The following is an 18,172-nucleotide window of genomic DNA, read 5'->3' on the forward strand; positions in this document are numbered from 1 at the left end:
TCTTTGTTTTGATATGTTGCTAATCTGTAGCATGTTGTGCTTTTGTAACAGCAGATGGGATAACAACCATTTTAATCCATTTCTGCTGTTTCCTTTCTTGGCTCGAGTCCAGACTGTGGTGAATCTGCAGGGTATGGGTAATACAACCCCCCCGGCTGTTCGGCGACCTGTATACAGGAATTAGACTCAAATGAACTGTGACAAACCCCTGCCACTCTCTCTACAGGCACCTGGTTTGGAAAGGTCATTTCCATGCAAAACACGCCTGACCTGTGGGCACTGTGAGCGACATGGACGTGCATGGGGGAATGAGTGAAATCTTTTTTTCTGCATGACATTATGAGCTCAGGTAAATACAATGTGCATAGATTTGTGTTGGTGTCCTAGCAACTAATATATGGCTATGTTCATTATTGAGAAGGGGGCAAATCACAGATCTCTGTGACACGCAAAAGTGAGCAAGAGGCTTTTGCAGTTGCTAATAAATCAACATTTTCTTTTTTCCCCCCACTTTGGTCGTTCCAGGCAGGTGGCTTCTGGCCAGCATCTGCGTTGCTTGCTGAGTTGGCAGTATCAGAATGCCTCTGCTGTCTGTTCGGTATTGATTAGAAAAGATGAACTCAAAGCTATCTGGAGGGACAATTTTTGATTTTAATGCGTGTACAGATAGACTTACTGGACCTTGCACAACATATGCAGTTTACTGCTGAGCAAGGTGAAAGTATGATTCAAAGGTGATTCTTAGAAATGCACAGAATACATTTTACGTTTGATTTTGCACAGACGGGAATCTGCAGGAATCGGTTTTCTCAAGGAAGCATTTAAAAAAGTGGCTAGTGCTGCTTAAACCACCAACAAAATCACATTTATTAATAGTTTAGTGTTATTTGGAAATAAAGCTAATTAATTTCTGAGAGTTCTCCCTTCACAAGCTTATGAACTTGGAGTGACATCCCAGTCTTAATCCACAGGGTTTAATATGATGTCGACCTACCCCTTACAGCTACAACAGCCTCAACTCTTCTGGGAAGGTTTTTTACGAGGGTGTTTATGGGAATTTTTGACCATTCTTCCAGAAGCACATTTGTGAGGTCAGCCACTGATGTCGGATGATACGTCCTGGTTCTAGTCTCCAGTTCATCACAAAGCCTTTCTTTTGGACACATTCACAGAAATCATTGCAGCACCTTCATGCCTGGGTGTAGCCAGTGAGGTGATTGGAACACCCGAATTCAATTATTTGGTACTTTAACTTTGGATTACAGGAATTCTGTTGTTTTTTTTGTTTACAGTTATGAAGCATATTAAAAATATGACAAATATTGAGCTCAGCTCTGAAACAGTAGCTATAACCACATGCAGGCCACTCCGTCTTCTATGGACCATCTAAACCCATGCAAACTGGAAAACAGCTGATTTTAATGCTTCTGCAAATGAATCAAATTAAAAGTTTCTTACTTTGATAATAAAACATTTAGCAGCCTATTGAATTCACACAAACTGATCAAAGTAATTATGGGAAGACTTAAATTACACATTGGATGTTGATCAAATATTCACATTGTATTTGGCAGATGGTACAATTCACTAGGAAAACCGTCAGTGAAAAAATATTTGGAGGAAGAAAAAAAGATGTAAATCCAGCTGCAGATCAAACATGCTAATGAGACTGCAGCACTGGTGGTGAAAGCACATCTGTCTGTTTTTACCTCTGCCACTGACTCTGGACTAGTTTGTGTGTACATATCCACACTGGATAAAACAAAAAACAAAACACCCTTGACAAGATTTTGCTTTTTATTCATCGTGGTACAACATGGACAATAAAAGCAGGGCAAAAAAAGAAACAAATTAAGTCTCCAAAATTGATCAAAATTAAATCAGAGTATTTTACAGTTATGGAACAAGAGCGATCGAAATGAGCTCTAAAGTAGAGGAGAAAAGAAGACACTGCTTGTCTCAAAAGGTCTAACACTGTACATACGCTTCAACTGACTTTAAAAAAAAAGAAAAAAAAGAAGGGGGGTCAGGAAGTGACGTAGAACCTGACAAATCAATACAAACCACAAGCACTGTTCATTTTATTTTATTTTCACTAAATGCCAAGAAACACGGAGGATGTGGAAAGAGTTTCAAAATAAAAAACAAAAATCCATAAAGAGTTTCTCTAAGTTTGGTTTGTTAAGTGCTGTCTGGCTGACATCTTGACCAGTAAAATCAGATAAACAGATGAACCACAACTATCCTTATCCAGCCAAAAGATGGACAGGTAATGGAACAAGAAAAATCGATGCAATCTGTCCTCTCTCCTCAATTTTACGCGTTTTTATTTATTTTCATGTTTCTTTAAATAAGCCATTACACATTTGTGGTTCACCTTGTTTTTAAGCAGCGAAGTATCAGGTTCAGGGTAAGGATGGGTGCACTCTTCAACTTCTTCCTCAACCAGATATTCCAGCTTCCCCTGTTGAGCATAAAGAAACGTCCACAAAATGCGATGTTAGCCAGGGTCCCACAACATCCGCTTGTAGCAACGACTGCTGCCACTCAAACAACAACAATTTACAAAGTCATTTGATAGTCAAATTTCCCTCAAGAGACACTGCTAATAATGCACAAAGCTATCCATTTACTAGCACAACAGACACTTGAAGTCTTGACTGCATTTGGCCAAAATTCCCTGAGATTATTTTGTTTTCTGTACATTTTGCACAAGTTTGCAATTTAAAGAAGCTCTTCAGGAGCTGCCTCAAGTCTAAACCTGAACTTAGTGTCAAAACTACAATATCTGCTTTGCCAAAGAGGAAATGCACTTGATATGTTTTTTTTAAGTGTAAAATTACAAACACCTGAGCAAATTAGATTTTTAAAAACACACGAACGAAGCACTGCGGAAAAGCACGCATCAGCAACGATTTCCAATTTGGCAAAGGAATATGAGGCAGGCTGTCTGTGCATCTGTGTCTCTCTGACAATCCTATCGCACATTCTCCCCAAACATGTTTGAAAGTTAACAAATAGGAAAACAAAGAAGGCACAATTAAAAGTATATGTGACACAATCAAGCTTTCAAGTTCGTGTTCTGGAGAAGTACACAATTTGCTTTTTTTTTTTTTTTTCTGACAGGCAACAGCATTCAGAAATGGATGTGGGTAGAGAAAGGAGTACCTGGGGTGAGTACCTGCACAGTTTGAGAGTCAGAGAGTATCCATGATTTTTAATTTGCCCTTTTCTCATGTGGTCTCGCTCACAACACCAACGCTGTGTGAGGTATGGAAGTCAGCTGCAATTCATTCGATAAACCCTACCCTCCAGTTAGTTAGGTTACGTTAGACCCCCGGTGCTTTAACACCCCCCAAACACACACTGGCATGGCATCATCAGGCACAGTACGCTGGACAACAAATCCATGGCAATTGCGTTATAAATATGGCAAAATAAATAGCTTCTTTGTGACAAAAAAAAAAACCTCTGACCAAGGCTGTGTGTTCACCTGTGCGTTTACATATGAGCAGGAGAAAACGCCAAGGTTTTTAAATGGAAACATGTACACACACAGTGACTGGTTTTCCTCCCTATATGGATTATTACAGCAACAAATAGCAATTATTACATTTTGCTACTTCAAAGTAAAAAAAACAAAAGATAAATAAATAGAAAAATAAATAAATAAAAGAAACAAGTAAATACAGGCAGGAAATCTTGACTGGATGCGTTAACTTTTTCTGCCATTTTGTCCACAAAGACAAATATACATCTATAAGGATCAAAAACCGATACAAAACGAGGGGTACCTCTGGGCATGTTTGCTCAGGACTACACTGGCCTTTCCCTCTTGGCTTTGTGTGAATGATTTCTACCTTCTTCTCATTCATCGGGCCTAGTCCTTCATCTTCAGTGCATACTTATGATGCACTATTCAAAAACAGGATAAAGATATTTGCATATAGTACATAAGACAAAATCACAGGCATTGAACTGAACATAAACAGGGTGGGAGAGCAGGGGTGAGAGGGTGGGTAAAGGGAGATGGGAAAGGTGGGTAGGGGAGGGGACGTGAGAGGGGAGGGTGGAGGGGGTTGGGTTGAGAGCCAGGGGAGGTGTGAGGAGGAGGACGCACTTACCTGAGCCTGATCTGAGGTCCTATCAGATCAGTTTTAATTGGACTGAGTGTCACCTTCAGAATGGAGGAGCTCTTGCTGGCCGTTTAGCAGAGGGGAGAAGGCAGCCGCCTCCGTCTGCATCGGTTCCGCTTCTGAAGAAGCCTTGATGGCGGCTGCATCTCCGTCTGAGTGCTTGTCTTTCTTAGAGCTGCTCCTCTCCTCTGTACCCTTACGGTCTGAAGAAAAACAAAAGAGAAAACATTGCACACATTAGCAAGAAATGTTTGCACAACCTCAGATTAAACTGTCTTATTAAAGAGTTCAACAGGTGCTTGTTGATGCACAAATGTTCAGTAGGATTGTGTCGAGCTCTGGCTCACCTCTTTCATTTGTTATGGGCACAGACTGCTGCAGGACTTCTTATGGGAACAGCTTGATTGTGTAAGTAGGTTGTCTGGGTAAGCACCAAACAAACTGCCCTTTATTGGCATTAGCAAAATTATCTGTGCCTGAATATTATGCATTAGTAATCCTACTACTTCTCATTTATGGAATACTGTCCTAAACAGACAAAAGAGGGAGACTGTACAATTACCGCTCATGTAGTCTAAAAGATACATAACAAGTGCTTTGTGTGAAGTGCTTTATGTAACACAATTTCAAACTACAATAGGTTTCTTTTAAATTCATATTGATACATTTTTTAAATTAGTTGCTCCACAGTGTAGTGGTTTAAACATTCACCTAACAAGGAGAAAATCTGGGGTTTGATCTCGGGAAGAGACACAAACCTCTTTCGGGTAGAAGACAACTCGCATAAAAATCTGCCAAATCAAATATGTGGAGCTACTCATTGTGACTCATTGAGAGCAGCCAAAACTCTCACTAGGATTTTTTTCTCCATCTCAATGAGACTTTTACCTGGATGCATAATAAAATGCTTTTGCCAGTGTTGAAGAAATTCCCTCAAGGTATTCCTAATATAGACCTGTCCAGAGTGGGCCCTGCCTTTCACCATGTGAAACAGGCTCCAGCCCCCCATTTTAACCCTGAACTAGATAAGTAGAAGAGCACAGATAAACGGAGGGATGGTATTCAATATATATTGTTTGGAAGGACAGCGGATGATGAGGAAGCAACAAACAAAAATAATCAGACGGTACCTTTGTCTTTTGATGACCGCTCTCTGTCTCTCTCCTTTTCCCGATCCCTGTCCCGGTCCTTGCTTCGGCTACGGCTGCGGTGGCGGTGAGATTTGCGCTCTGAGCTACGCGATCTCCTTCTGTCACGACTTCGGGAGCGGCGTTTCCTGTCGGAGCGTTCACGGCTGCGTCTTCTCTCTCTGTCCCGGCTCCTACAGAAAAGGCAAGAAAAAGTGCTGTGGTTAAAATGATTTTTGAGAAAATAATCATTCAGAATTATAAATATATCATCCCTCATGTTTTAAATTGTGACATTTCATTGGATTCTGCTTTATGTGTGACATTTCCGTGACTATAAATCCAAGTGCAACGCTCAGTCCGGTCAGTCGTACCTGCTACGTTTGCGTTCCCTGTCCTTGTCTCTGCTCCTGGACCTCCGGCGCTCGCGGGATCTACTCCGTTTCCTGTCCGATGCTCGACTGGAGTGGCGGCTGCCAGAGTGGCTTCGACGTGCCCTCCTATCCCTCTCTCTGTCCCTCTCCCTGTCCCTCTCCCTTTCTCTGTCCCGCTCTCTCTCCCTCTCTCTTTCTCTGTCTCTCTCCCTTTCACGCTCTCGCTCTCTCTCTCGTTCCCTCTCCTTCTCTCGCTCTTTTTCGCGCTCCTTCTCCTTCTCTTCCCCCTCTTTGCGCTTTTTCTCCCTTTCCTCCCTCTCCCGTTCCCGCTCTTCTCGTTCTCTTTTGAGGGCTGGGTTTTCACCCTGAGGGTCTTCAGAGCGACGGCGCAGTTTTTCCTGAGAATACAAAAACATTACATATTATATAATTTCTAACATTTGCAGACATTTTTAAACAACAACACCAAGCATGGTTGAATTGAAACACTCTTTCAAGCAGCTCAAGTTTGTAAAAAGTTCTAGATACAAGAATGACACAATCCTGTCACCTTGAGCTCCTCTACAGTGGATTTGATCTTGGCGTAGCCCATGTGCTGCTTCCCCATCAAGTGGTCGTCCACTCGGGACTGTGCATCGCCCACAATGAGGAAGGCCCCACACACCTCACACACTTCCATCTGTTTCTCCTGGGCAGCAAAGCTCTCGATGGTCTGGATTGAAAGGACATAAATTTGTTATTAGACATCAAAACAAACAATAAGGAAACATTTCTGATTTGCATCATAGCTGCCTGCCCAGCTCGCACAGATTTTACTTTACGAGTATTAATAACAAATACAGCTACAGTGAAAAATAACTTTTAGCTCACCGGCTGGGTTTAAACTTGAATTTGAAATGGAATTAAACTCATGTTAACTGACTGATAGTAGGTGATGCTCATGTTATGCCATCTTAAGCTGTGTTTGTAGGCTGATTAGCCCAGGGTAAACTGACTCACCGAGGGGGTGGAGCTGAGTAGTTCCCTCTCCTCCTTCAGCTGCTCCACCAGTTTCATCATTCCCTGGGCCTCCTCCACTCGGCCCTCAGAGCCCAGTTCCTCAATCTGAGAAAAAGACAAAAGCCATGTTACAATGTCACGACTTGATTTATGGAGTGCATATAAGAATTTAGGGAGTTTTATTTTAAATAATGTGATCTTTAACACAGTCAGGGAAAAGCATCTGAAATGTCATACAGTCTAGAGTGCATGCACAAAAACAGCTGTGGTCACAACAGGTAGCTGTTCCTGTTCTAATGCTTTCAAGTCTGAAGTCAGCTTACACTTAGATCAGTGTGAACAGCAACATGTTTCCTTATTTTGCCAAAGGGTTCAAAATCTCCTTCCACAGATTACATTTGTTTATTATTCAATTATTTTAAAGAGAAACTGCACAAGTGTGGGTAGCAATGAACCTCCTGACAGGACAGCCTTTATCAGACTTGTACTCTAATGTAGTCTTCTTTTCAAATGCATGTACAGTTAGCCATGCACTCCACACACCTTCTAAATTCACAAATTTTGGTGGAACAGTGAAGCTGCAGAGGTTCAGAGAGAGTTAAATTAGAGGAGTTTTAATATATGTGGTAAACCAGCTGAGGTAATGCAGACCGCACAAGAGAGGTGAAGACATGAGTGCGGACAGGGAGGTGTGGGTAGAAATGAGTGTCAGGGGTGATTTGTAACAGAACAATAGCAGCTAGAGTGAAGGGTTAGGATTATCAGATGGTAGTCGCACCTGTTGTGATGTATGAGTTAAACTCAGTTTAGAGCTCAAGGAGGCTGAGTTAAAGATGTTGAAATATTCATTGGGAGAAACCAGGAAGGAAGACTTATGGATGTAGAGGAGGAGGACATGCTGAGAGTTAGCGTGACAGGGGAGGATGCTAGTAATAAGGTCAGAGGAAGGCAGGTGTTCCACTGTGACAAACCCTAAAGCAAGGCACTGGAAGAAGAACTTGTAGGAGACCGTCAGATATCCTGATGCAAGAAGACCAACCCGCGTTCAAATCTTTCAGTTTTTCTCAAACACTACCAATTTAAAGATTTCGGGCAAACCTGCACAACCAGGTCTTCGATCTTCTCTGTTAGAACCTGGACTTTCTCCTCATTCTTTCCTGATGGACCAGGGCCCTACAGAATGAATACACGAGTACAATTAAGTTCAATGAATCCTAAGCAGAAACATACAGGTAATGTTATTTTCTTTTAGATTCATAACTTGCACTGTGGTCCGAGAAAACAAGAAAAAGCACAGAAGAGTTTGAGAATGATGTTCTCAATTAAAAGTACCAACCCCTGCATTCTGCTGAGCCTGGGAAAGCGCAAGCCGGGCATGCCCTCTGCGGATCCGCCGCTCCACTTCTGCCAGGAGTGACTGCAGATAGCGCAAGAAATCTCGCTCATAACCTTCCTTCATGAAGCGAGAGCTTTTCTCATACCTGGGTATAACAACACAGAATTTGTTAGTTACGTGTAACATATCAAGCCGAAAAAAACGGAAAGAAAAAGGAAAAAAAGCCAAAATAAGAACTTACATTTTTCGAAGATTTTCATCATGGATTTTCTCACACGGACCTGGAAACCCAAAACAATAAACATATTATTGTCAAATAGTTGTTTGTTAAATCTCAAGGGCTTTGTCCAGATTATAATACATTTTGGGAATACAAAGTTCCCAACTTACCCAAGTCAGAGCGGGTGTTTGTGAATAACTCAGCAGGGCAGAAGCCACACAAATAGTACCGACAGACCTTAATAAAAGAAAAAATATCAAACAATTTTATGTAAATTTTGCTTCCATAGTAGATTACATTGGATTAAGTGACAGCATGTTACTTACACCAACTATGAGCAAATGAATGTGGTAGTCGTATAAATTCACATAATCAATTTCTGCTTAAACTAAGAACACAAAAAATACCCACAACACTGCAAGTGCAACAAAAACACAACAGCATGGAAAACAGTATTTATTACTAATATTAAATATTAATGCCAAATTACATACAAAGCAACATGTATGTAACCGTATTTAGTCTTGAGACATCGCAATGCCAGTTTATGCAATAAGCAGAGCATAACCTTTAGAGAACGTAATGTGCAGGTCCTTTCACACATTAGCACGTCGAAATCATTTGTATTAACACAGTTAAACTATTATCTCAACTATACCTAGAAAACAAGTTGCTAAAACTGAAGTGAGCCCAATGAAACCCTTTAAGAATGACCAAACCGTGATGCTAATCTCGCTAACACGCGTGCTCAAGCACCACTAACTCAAACCGCCCGCTTTTCGCCATCGATTCTGTGCGTGAATCGAAAATTTTTAATTTGGAGGCCATACCGCCTAAACTAGCCGGTACCCACCGCGCACGCCATGCACGCTTATTTTGGACACCTCACGGCTAATAGGTTTTAAAACTAGCTAAGCTAATGGTAGCTAGAATGCTAACTTACGCTCTCGTCGTCCCAGCGTACGTTAGACCGCTTCTCATCAGGGGCCAAGTTTCTATCTCGACCCATCAACTCGTCGAGTAACTGGGCGGCAGAAAGCATTATTCCTGCAGGAATGTAGCCTTAATTTAAAGTACTACAATAATATCCAGAAGGCCCAATTTACACCATCTGCTGCGCGAAGTACTTCTAATCAAAATGGCAGACCTTGTAACAACAACGCCCGCTAACAGTCCGAATACAACTAGCCCAGGAGCTGCTCCCGCGGCCTCTGAACCGGAAGTACTAGTCTGACCATCGTATCCAGGATTCAGTTCTCCGTTTCGTGCCGCAAACTTTACCATTGATCAAAAACGGACAAAATGTGCAATTTCTATTTATATTTTGACCAGAAGCCGATGTTGCGGCACTGCGTATGGTTATACCTTGTTTTATTTTGAAAGTTTACAACGGAAGCAACTTCAGAGTAGTCTGATGAGCTTGGAAAGAAAAGCGTCTGGACTTCTTTAAGTTTCTTGAAGACAAATGCCACATTGAAGAGCCAGATTGTGGTGGTGTGTGAAAAATATCATCAGAGGCTATCACACAAGGGCATTCAGACTAATGTTATTTTCCACTAGTACTGGATCTTTATTTGATACTGTAATATATAATGTTTACTTGTTGCTTTTACTCAGTTCCCATCGGTCACACTAAAAACGTCAAACTCAGTGAATGTTGATCATAACAAGCACACGCGAAGCTTTATGACTGCATATTTCACAGTTGCAGCGCTATGACATCATCAAAATCTATCTCAGTAATGCAGATTTTACCAGATCTGATTACTGCCAGGAATGATTAATAAATGCATACTTTTGTGACTTCCGCGCTGACCAAATATTTATTAAGGCAAGTCCACATAAATTTCCTGTTAATGTCCCCAATGTGTTTTAGTTTTCCTCTGTCACACCAACCGTCTGCATGTCCTCCTTCACTCCATCTATGAACTGTAACTTTGCCTCCTCTCCTTTCATTTAACCATACATCATAACAGGTCTTACTACCATCTAGTAACTCATTTCAACTCCCTCTGAGTTTCTATGCACCTCTACAGCAACACTCAGAGCAAGCATTGCATCTTTTTACATCCAGTAGTGCCTCAAAAAATTTTTTTATAGGGTGGTCATATGGGTCATATTAGTGTCCAGAGCCTTACATACAATCCACTATTCTCCTTTGCCACTTCTCTTTGCTGTACACCCAGCCTCCCAGTACTCATGTCTACTTTTTCTTTGCTAACCTCTTCCTTTAAATGCTTTCTCGTACTTCCGTATTTTACCACTAAGACTCCTTATCTTCTTTCCTCTCGTCTTCTTGCAGTTTCCCTCGCCACTCACAGAGTCTGAAATTGTGATTCTTTAAAATTGCTGCCTTGCAGCTGTAGTATCCCTGGTGTATCTTACGCCAAAGTTCAAGTTAGTGTAGTATCGTGGGTGTTTGCTCCCCTCTAGTGGCATACTGAAGAAATGCAGCATAAAAATGTACTGCAAGTTTAAAACCAGTATTTATAACTTTATTAAAACGGATATAAAAACAAAAGTAACAGGTGTGCTTGGGACAAATAATCAACAGCTGTTTTAACTTTTTCTGGACTGGGTATTATAAGTGTAGGGAGGTTTATTCCAGCTTGCCTGCAACACGTGTGAGTCAAAAACAGTTAAAGTACTTTGAACTTTTATCTCCCAGTTATTTCCTTATTCATGACAGCTAACGGCAGTATCACACAATTTACGTGGGGAAACGCACTGGCTACGCGATTCCTCGGAGAGGAACTAACATTTGTGCTCACTGTTGTCACATCTAAAGATGCTCCCCCCCCCCAGATGAGGCGGCGGTGTTTTTGGCAGTGGATTGACGAAGCTCTGACACTACTGCTTGATTGAATGAGTTTATAGCGAGTGCATGCGGTGCCACTGTAACGCGAACTAACAACAGAAACACGCGGCGGGCACACGGCTTGACGTGTGAACGCCAGAGACGGTCAACACGTAGTTGAAATAGCCAAAGCGATTTGCTGCCATAAGCTAGCACCTCGTCGAGCTAGCCAGTAGGTAAGGTTAGCCTGGTAGCTAATGCTAGCTGTAACCAGTATATTTAGCTAATTAGTATTGGCAACATAATTCGCGTGGTCTTTGCGTGTCCTATGAGCGCACGTCGCTAGCCGTGTGAACCAAAAATGTCCACAAATTCGCTGGATAAAGAGCTACAGGAGCAGCTGAGAGAGGCGTCTGCCATCGGGGATATCGATGAAGTGCGGGCGTTAGTGGAGAGTGGGGTTAATGTCAACTCACAAAACGAAATCAACGGATGGTGAGTGTTTTCACCGATTTATAGTAGTATTTGTTCGGTCGCGACTGCAGCCGGCCAGGAGTTGAGTGCAGTCATTGCAGAGCAAAGCTACAGGGATTAAAAACACTGCTCAGCGTTATCCTATTACGCCAAAGAGGGCTTGTTAATCAGCCGGCGCTGCCACTTTTAGCTTTTCTTTAAAACCAGCAATCAAGCAAAATATTGAGTAAAGTGGCTGCTTCAAACACAAGCCTGTTCTCTTTGCCTGATTACTGAGTTCGGAAACACTAACCAACCTTTGATTATTCATTTTTCACGCATGCGCCCATCATCAGTTACTTTGCACCCGTAAAGAACCAAGTAGAGTTATGTCGAGATTTTGGTTAAAGTTTAAAGTAATATATACATTATTTATATTTTTCCATTTGTATGCCAGTGCCACACACTATAGCTAGCTTAATGAGAGGTGGTACCACTTGAGTGATACAGTATATTTCTGTTGTTATTGTTCCTTTTCTTTTTGTACACCACTAAATTCTTTTGTTTCTCCAATAATCCCTGCAGGACATGCTTACACTGGGCATGCAAGAGGAATCACAAGCACATAGTGTCCTACTTACTCAGTTGTGGAGCGGACAAAGACATCCTCACAGCTAAGGATGAGTTAGCGTCACAACTGACATCCAAGCCGGAGATCAAAAGACTGTTAGGAGGTAAAGTCAACATTTCTCACTCTCCTGCTCCCTGTGTCACATTGGTGAAACTGGGCTGGTTACGGTTCAGGTCGTAGAGCAGGTTGTCCACCAGTTGTAGATTCAGTGGATCGATACCCGGCTCCTCTGATCTGCATGCTGAAGCTTTCTTGGGCATCATCAATGTGTGAATGTTAGGAAGTGCTTAGGCATAGATAAAAGTACTGCATGAATGTGTAAGTGTGATTGAGTGAGTGACGTGTATATCTATAATCAGTTATAACACTGGGTATTTGTGTTGACGCATTTGCGGCAGTCTTTGCTTTGTTTCGAGTCTATTTGCAGAAAATAATCCCCCCTCTTTTGTGATCATTATTACAACAGTTGAGGTGGAGGAAGTGCCTGAAGTGAAGGAGCCCGAGTTGCCAATCGTCCCAAACTACCTGTCTAACCCGCCCTTTATGTATTCCAAGATGGACAAGAACTCAGAGGTGATTCACCTTACACAAAACGGTTCTGGAGAGCACGCTGAAGACACGCAGAGTGATTCGGCATCTCTTTCACCAACACACGAGCCTCCTCGGAAACTCGTCTTCGATGCCTCCGCTCCTTCCTCAAATCCCACCATCAACCACAGCCAAGCCCAGACTGGGGAGTTCATCCCTGTGAACGAGCAGAACGGTGTGTCACCCAGCACGGCTGCTTCCCACAGTCACACTGTCGTTAACTGCACGGTGCCCATGGACCTATCAGTCGAGCCTCACCTTGTCAACCACGCCGACTACCCGCACACAGTGGTGCACAACGGCACCGTGTGTTCGCCTCCACTGGCCTCACCCAGTCCCAGCTTGGCTAGCAACGGCGGGAGCCAGGTCCAAGCCCCAGTGGCCAGCACAAACCCGACTGTGAGCAGACAGCAGTCTATCCCGCAGCAACTGAGTTACGGCCAGGCTGGTGGTGCCATGCCAGCCTTCCAGCCTTTCTTTTTCACCAGCACCTTCCCTGTCAATGTACAAGGTGGGTTTACTGTGAATTAAAGATTAAAATAACAGGAAATGTTTATCTCAATTTCAAACACATTAAGTGGGAAGAAACAACTCCGCTGGTTTACTCTGAAGTGTCGAGGTGCAGCACCACAAGTATCAGCACATTTTTCTAATAGACATGATGAGTGGTTTACTTTTTATATATCTTGTTTGTTTAATGCTTATGCAAATAGAAATATAAAAACAACAGCATGGATTATTTTCTAGAAACTGCATGCTGTAAGGATTTCTTAGCTGAGAGTAGTGACTTACTCCTTAGCTAGCAAAGCCCCATTAAATTATTGCACACTGCTAAACGCCCGCTGGTGTCAGGCGTAGCAGGGTGAAGAAAGAACCAGGCTCTTTGACACTTTGTCGGTGAATGTTCTGACAGTAAAACTTTCATGTGACATGGCAGTATGGATATTTGCAGCCGAGTTACTAATAATATCACAGATATAACAACTTAATTTGACTCCATGATGTTGTCAAACTGTCAAACCAGAAGCTGATCTTTATGACAAAATATAACCAGCATGCGTTCTTTATTACTGTGCTTTCATAAAAACTAAACAGACCCTTTCTTTTCACTTTTTAAATGATCAGTAAATGAACTGTTCAGAAAGAATATTCAGTCTCTCATAATAGTACAAAGCATTCATAAGATGCTGCTGTCTGAGCACAGACAGAAAAATCATATATTTGCATTTCCACAGGTTACATGTTACCATGTGTGCTTGAGATTACCAAAACGTCTCAACCACTTTGAGCTGTAAAGTTCAAAATGGTTCCTGAAAGATAAGAATTATTGTATAATTTTACAGCCAAAATGACAAGATGCACCAGGCGCCTGTGTGATACTTTGCTGGTTAATGTAAAGATGTATTGCTGTTGTTCTCTCTCTCTAGAGTTGGTACTGAAGGTGCGTATCCAGAACCCCAGTGCGCGGGAGAACGACTTCATTGAGGTGGAGCTGGACCGCCAGGAGCTCACCTATCGTTCCCTTCTACGAGTCTGTTGCCGCGAGTTGGATATCAGCGCCGAGCACGTGGAGAAGATCCGCAAGCTGCCCAACACTATGCTGAGAAAGGTACAGACACAAAAGCCTGCTTACTCTGTGTAGGCTGATGATGTTATTGTACAGTGTCATGTCCACACAATGGAGAACAAGAGACCGATTTTATCTGTCACAGCATCTTAGATGTGGAAAGACAATTTCAGCCATTTAAAGGCTTTTTTCCTCTTTATTATTATTTCTTGGGGTCATTTAAAGGTAACCATGAGACGGATAGTATAACAAACAAATTCAGTGGAGGGGAAAAAGTGGAATATATTTAGTCTGCTGTCTGTGTGGTTACAAAATTGGCCTCACTCTATGAAACTTTGAAACTTTAAACCTTTAAACAAAAGGTTGTTGTGAATATTATAGGTTGCCATATCCAAGGACTGTGCGACATCTTCTGCTACTGTGTAATTTCGTGCAAAATACACACCTAATGAAAATGCACCAAAGCCACTCTCAGGCTGACGTGTCGTATATAATGCATGCTTAGTATCTGCCTAGCACAGAAATGCCACCTGTCCTGTTAGGTTAGGAATATATTCAAAACTATTCAGCTTTTTAGTCTCACTGCTTTCCTCTGTCTGACTCATGCATGTGACACTCTCTAAATCTCTTAATCTGTAGTTTGTGAGCCACTTTAACTTTCCATTGAAACCTTCCCACCCCCGTCGGTACACTGTGTTCATGTTCTTTTATGTCCAAATGATGACTGCGTGATCAAATTAGAATGAATATATAAAGACAAAGTGGTTCATTTTGTTTTCTCTTTACATTCGTTGTTTAGTCTGTGAAAATTCAAAGTAGCTGAAAGTGGTTCTGTATTGTAGTCCAACCCCAGCGTGACCCAAACTGAACTCCACTGACATAAAAAGACAAGAAGCTTTGGGCTTTACACAGCTAAGCATCAGTTACGTAAAATTATTGAAGGCATAAGTAAGCTATTTCAGGTCTGTGTCTCTTGATTGGTTAAACCTTCATATTTAAAAATAATTGAGGGGGGTACGTGCACTGGGTGGTAGATTTCAGTAAGGAGGTCTGCTCTCAGCAACAACACACACAGTTCTGTGCTATTGTGTTAGTTTAGAATTCAGTGATTCCATTTTTCTTTCTTTGGTCATATCCATGTCCTCCCTACTTTATGGATGTCCATGAAAAAAAGATTTAACTTGAACTTGTTGAAACTGTAGTGTTGACTATTTTAAATGCGACTATCTGTCCCCTGACCAGGACAAGGACGTGGCTCGGTTGCAGGACTTTCAGGAGCTGGAGGTCGTGTTGGAGAAAGCAGAAGGCCTGTCCCTCTTCTCTGGGTCTGGGGGCCTAACAGACAGACCCTGCTACAACATGAAGGCCTCCCGACTCACCTACTAGAGCTCCCAAAAAGCTGGAAGTCCCCCTGCTTACAGTGGGCTTCTATAGCTACCCTCAAGCAACCATAACTAGTTGCCTGCCCAGATCCGTCATTACAGTTTTGTTCAGCTTTGGTGTTTTGCCAGTTTAACTAACTGGGAATCTTTTTCTTTTTTTTTTTCCCCCCCCCCCAAACTGTAGCTTATTGTTTGCCTCCTGTCCTCCTCTGACACTCACGCTGCTTTTGTGTACCCAAACCAGTTCTAAGTGATTACTGATGCATGGTGCCCTCGATGACTTGCAGAAGTATTCGGACACCTCTCTCATCTCTTTAGCTCTTTTCTCTCCTCCCACTGCACTTTGTGCCAAGGCTCCAGTAGGACAACAGAGGAGGACACTGGCTTGTCTTCCTTATGGGCTGGACTTGAACGGGATTCTGCAATAGCCTTATATGGACACATTTCTATACTGGTTCAGGCTGTGGGCAACAGGAAGGATTTGCATAACTCTGACTGATAAGATAATCAAGTCAACAGAACAGGACCAGGCGCAGCACAGTGGACGTGACCTGTTGAGTGATATCACACATACTGGCTCCAGTACACACTTTCATATATGCTGTAGGCAAAAAACTGTGTGGGCTTTTTTCCTGCAGTGTATCTGCTCTTGGCCTAATTCTCAAGGTGGATTTAATCTTGCAACAGGTGACATTTGAAGTATCGCTGGACTAATTTTACTTGTATTAGACGATAGCAGAGATGACGCTTTAATCTCTTTCCCACAGGGATGGACACGTTTGAGCAGGAGTACTCATTTCCCTGCATAGTGACACCATTCAGTTGTACACTGTGGTAAAGGAAGATCTAGTTATGTTTGTTTATTCACGTAAGACTTAAATGTTGGAGATAAAACTGCAGCCACTTGAAACTGCCCCCCCCCTTATTTTTTCTTTTTCTCTTTAAACAAATGTCACTTTTGCTTTGCAGGGTATGTTAATCTGTTTCGTCACTAAAAAACTTATTGTCAACTGTGAAGGGTTCCTATTTAATTTACAATTATACTAATAAAGCAAGACCACGAATAACGCTTTAGGCTGACGAGGCTCGAGTCCCAGCAGAGGTTGCGGACAACGCTCCGTTTCGTTTTTCTGTGAGTTCGAATGTATTCAGTTGTTGTCCATACGTTTAAATGTGTCAGGATTGAAACCAAAAACTAATCTAGCCAGCAAAGATGCTAACCACACAAAAGAAGGCATCCTCGACTGAAATTCAACTCCAGGAAGGAATGAAACAGGAGATTGCTAAGGACCTGGGGGGTTTGTTTTTTATGATTCAGTGCTTCCTCGTTGCAAAAATAATATTACAAATAGCACTGTTACTTCAATTCAAACCTAAACTCGTATATGGTGACTAGATTTTTTTTTTTTAAGTAAAGAAAGGAGTATAAATGGCTTTAGTTCTACCAGCAAGGCCTGTCTAGTGCTAGTTAGACCTTTTAAAAATTTAAATGCACAACAAAAAAATCAAAGTAATGTAAGATGATGATTAACACTAATAGGAAAGCTAATTGTTAAACTGGTGAAGAGGCACAGCCACGTCGTGTTAGATGGTAATGTTTTATGCTGCTTTCATCGACACATAATCCTTTAATTCACAATGCTGGGGCTCGTTTCTTTTAAGCAGTGCTGGCGGACGCCGCTCGTGTCCTGCAATCGGTTTCTTACCCAGTGGTAACTGTTTACTGTTCAACTGTATTACCTGAAGCTCTTACTGTATTTATATGTTTTATATTTTTTAATTAATTTGTATGTATGTTTGAAACCAGCTAGGCCTGTTGTTTTGTGTCAAAAAAAAGTGTTTCAGAGGAGTTCACAAAGTGGTGGGGTGGGGGGGTGCGGTGATGCTGAAGCTAAGTGCAATGTGTGGGGAGGAGGAAGGTGTTTCAGAGGTTTTCGTGAAGGTGAAAGGAGGTAGACGGAGTGCTTAGTTTATGTTCCAAACTATTTTAAAATGCTTTATTAAGTGAAGTTGTGCCACGTGTGTCAGGCAGGAGCTCGGTTGAGAAAGTGGGGACGGTTTGCGCCCCGGTGAATGAGAGCAGCATGTTTGCAGTCGGTTTTTATGGAGTCGTCTTTGATTCTGTGGGAAGCGATGACTAACGTTGTATTTGTTGGGTTGCTTATTGTTCTAGAAAAAGCAGTTTGACTTAACCTATGCATTCAGAGTCTGATATTTTTATATACAGTACGTCCTGTGTACTTGTAGAATTAATCTTGGGCACTTAATTTTGTTTGTTTTTGTTTCTGATGACCTGTATGTTCTTTGATAAAGCATGGTATATCTCCATCTGACTAATTGTTTGAATATCTACACTGAACTCTTCCTTTTACATGTGTTGTGTTGCAGGTTTAACTGAAATTAAATGTGTTTCAGGTGACAACCACAAGAGGGCACACATGAGAAAATACAGGCATCGGAAGAGCCACATATTAGGAGGACTAGTGTGATAATCTAAAGATTTTTCTAAATTTCTTTGAGTTCACTACAGTCATTAATCTGAGCTTGTTTAAATACTGGACT

The 18,172-nt window shown here is 41.9% G+C and overlaps 2 protein-coding genes across 3 annotated transcripts; one reads left to right on the forward strand and one right to left on the reverse strand.

Moving 5' to 3' along the window:
- Positions 1-1,779: 1,779 nt before the first annotated feature.
- Positions 1,780-9,421, reverse strand: luc7l3 (LUC7-like 3 pre-mRNA splicing factor). Of its 2 annotated transcripts, XM_005734527.1 has the most exons (11): positions 9,136-9,421; positions 8,363-8,429; positions 8,214-8,253; positions 7,973-8,117; positions 7,735-7,809; positions 6,637-6,741; positions 6,188-6,349; positions 5,638-6,035; positions 5,267-5,457; positions 4,125-4,339; positions 1,780-2,464 (listed from the first exon to the last, which is right to left on the reverse strand). In XM_005734527.1, exons 1-10 carry the CDS (start codon positions 9,232-9,234, stop codon positions 4,158-4,160), a joined length of 1,464 nt encoding a protein of 487 aa, XP_005734584.1. In that variant the 5' UTR covers positions 9,235-9,421; the 3' UTR covers positions 1,780-2,464; positions 4,125-4,157. The 2 variants fall into 2 exon arrangements, with proteins under 2 accessions (XP_005734584.1, XP_005734583.1); XM_005734526.1 differs by having other exon boundaries at positions 1,780-4,339.
- Positions 9,422-10,997: 1,576 nt separating this feature from the next.
- ankrd40 (ankyrin repeat domain 40) lies at positions 10,998-17,932 on the forward strand. The gene is made up of 5 exons (XM_005734528.1): positions 10,998-11,484; positions 12,028-12,176; positions 12,540-13,172; positions 14,089-14,270; positions 15,471-17,932. Exons 1-5 carry the CDS (start codon positions 11,351-11,353, stop codon positions 15,612-15,614), a joined length of 1,242 nt encoding a protein of 413 aa, XP_005734585.1. The 5' UTR covers positions 10,998-11,350; the 3' UTR covers positions 15,615-17,932.
- The last annotated feature ends 240 nt before the right edge of the window (positions 17,933-18,172 follow it).

Source organism: Pundamilia nyererei, unplaced genomic scaffold (assembly GCF_000239375.1).
Source record: "Pundamilia nyererei isolate P.nyererei 1_Seehausen unplaced genomic scaffold, PunNye1.0 scaffold00059, whole genome shotgun sequence".
NCBI lineage: Eukaryota > Metazoa > Chordata > Actinopteri > Cichliformes > Cichlidae > Pundamilia > Pundamilia nyererei.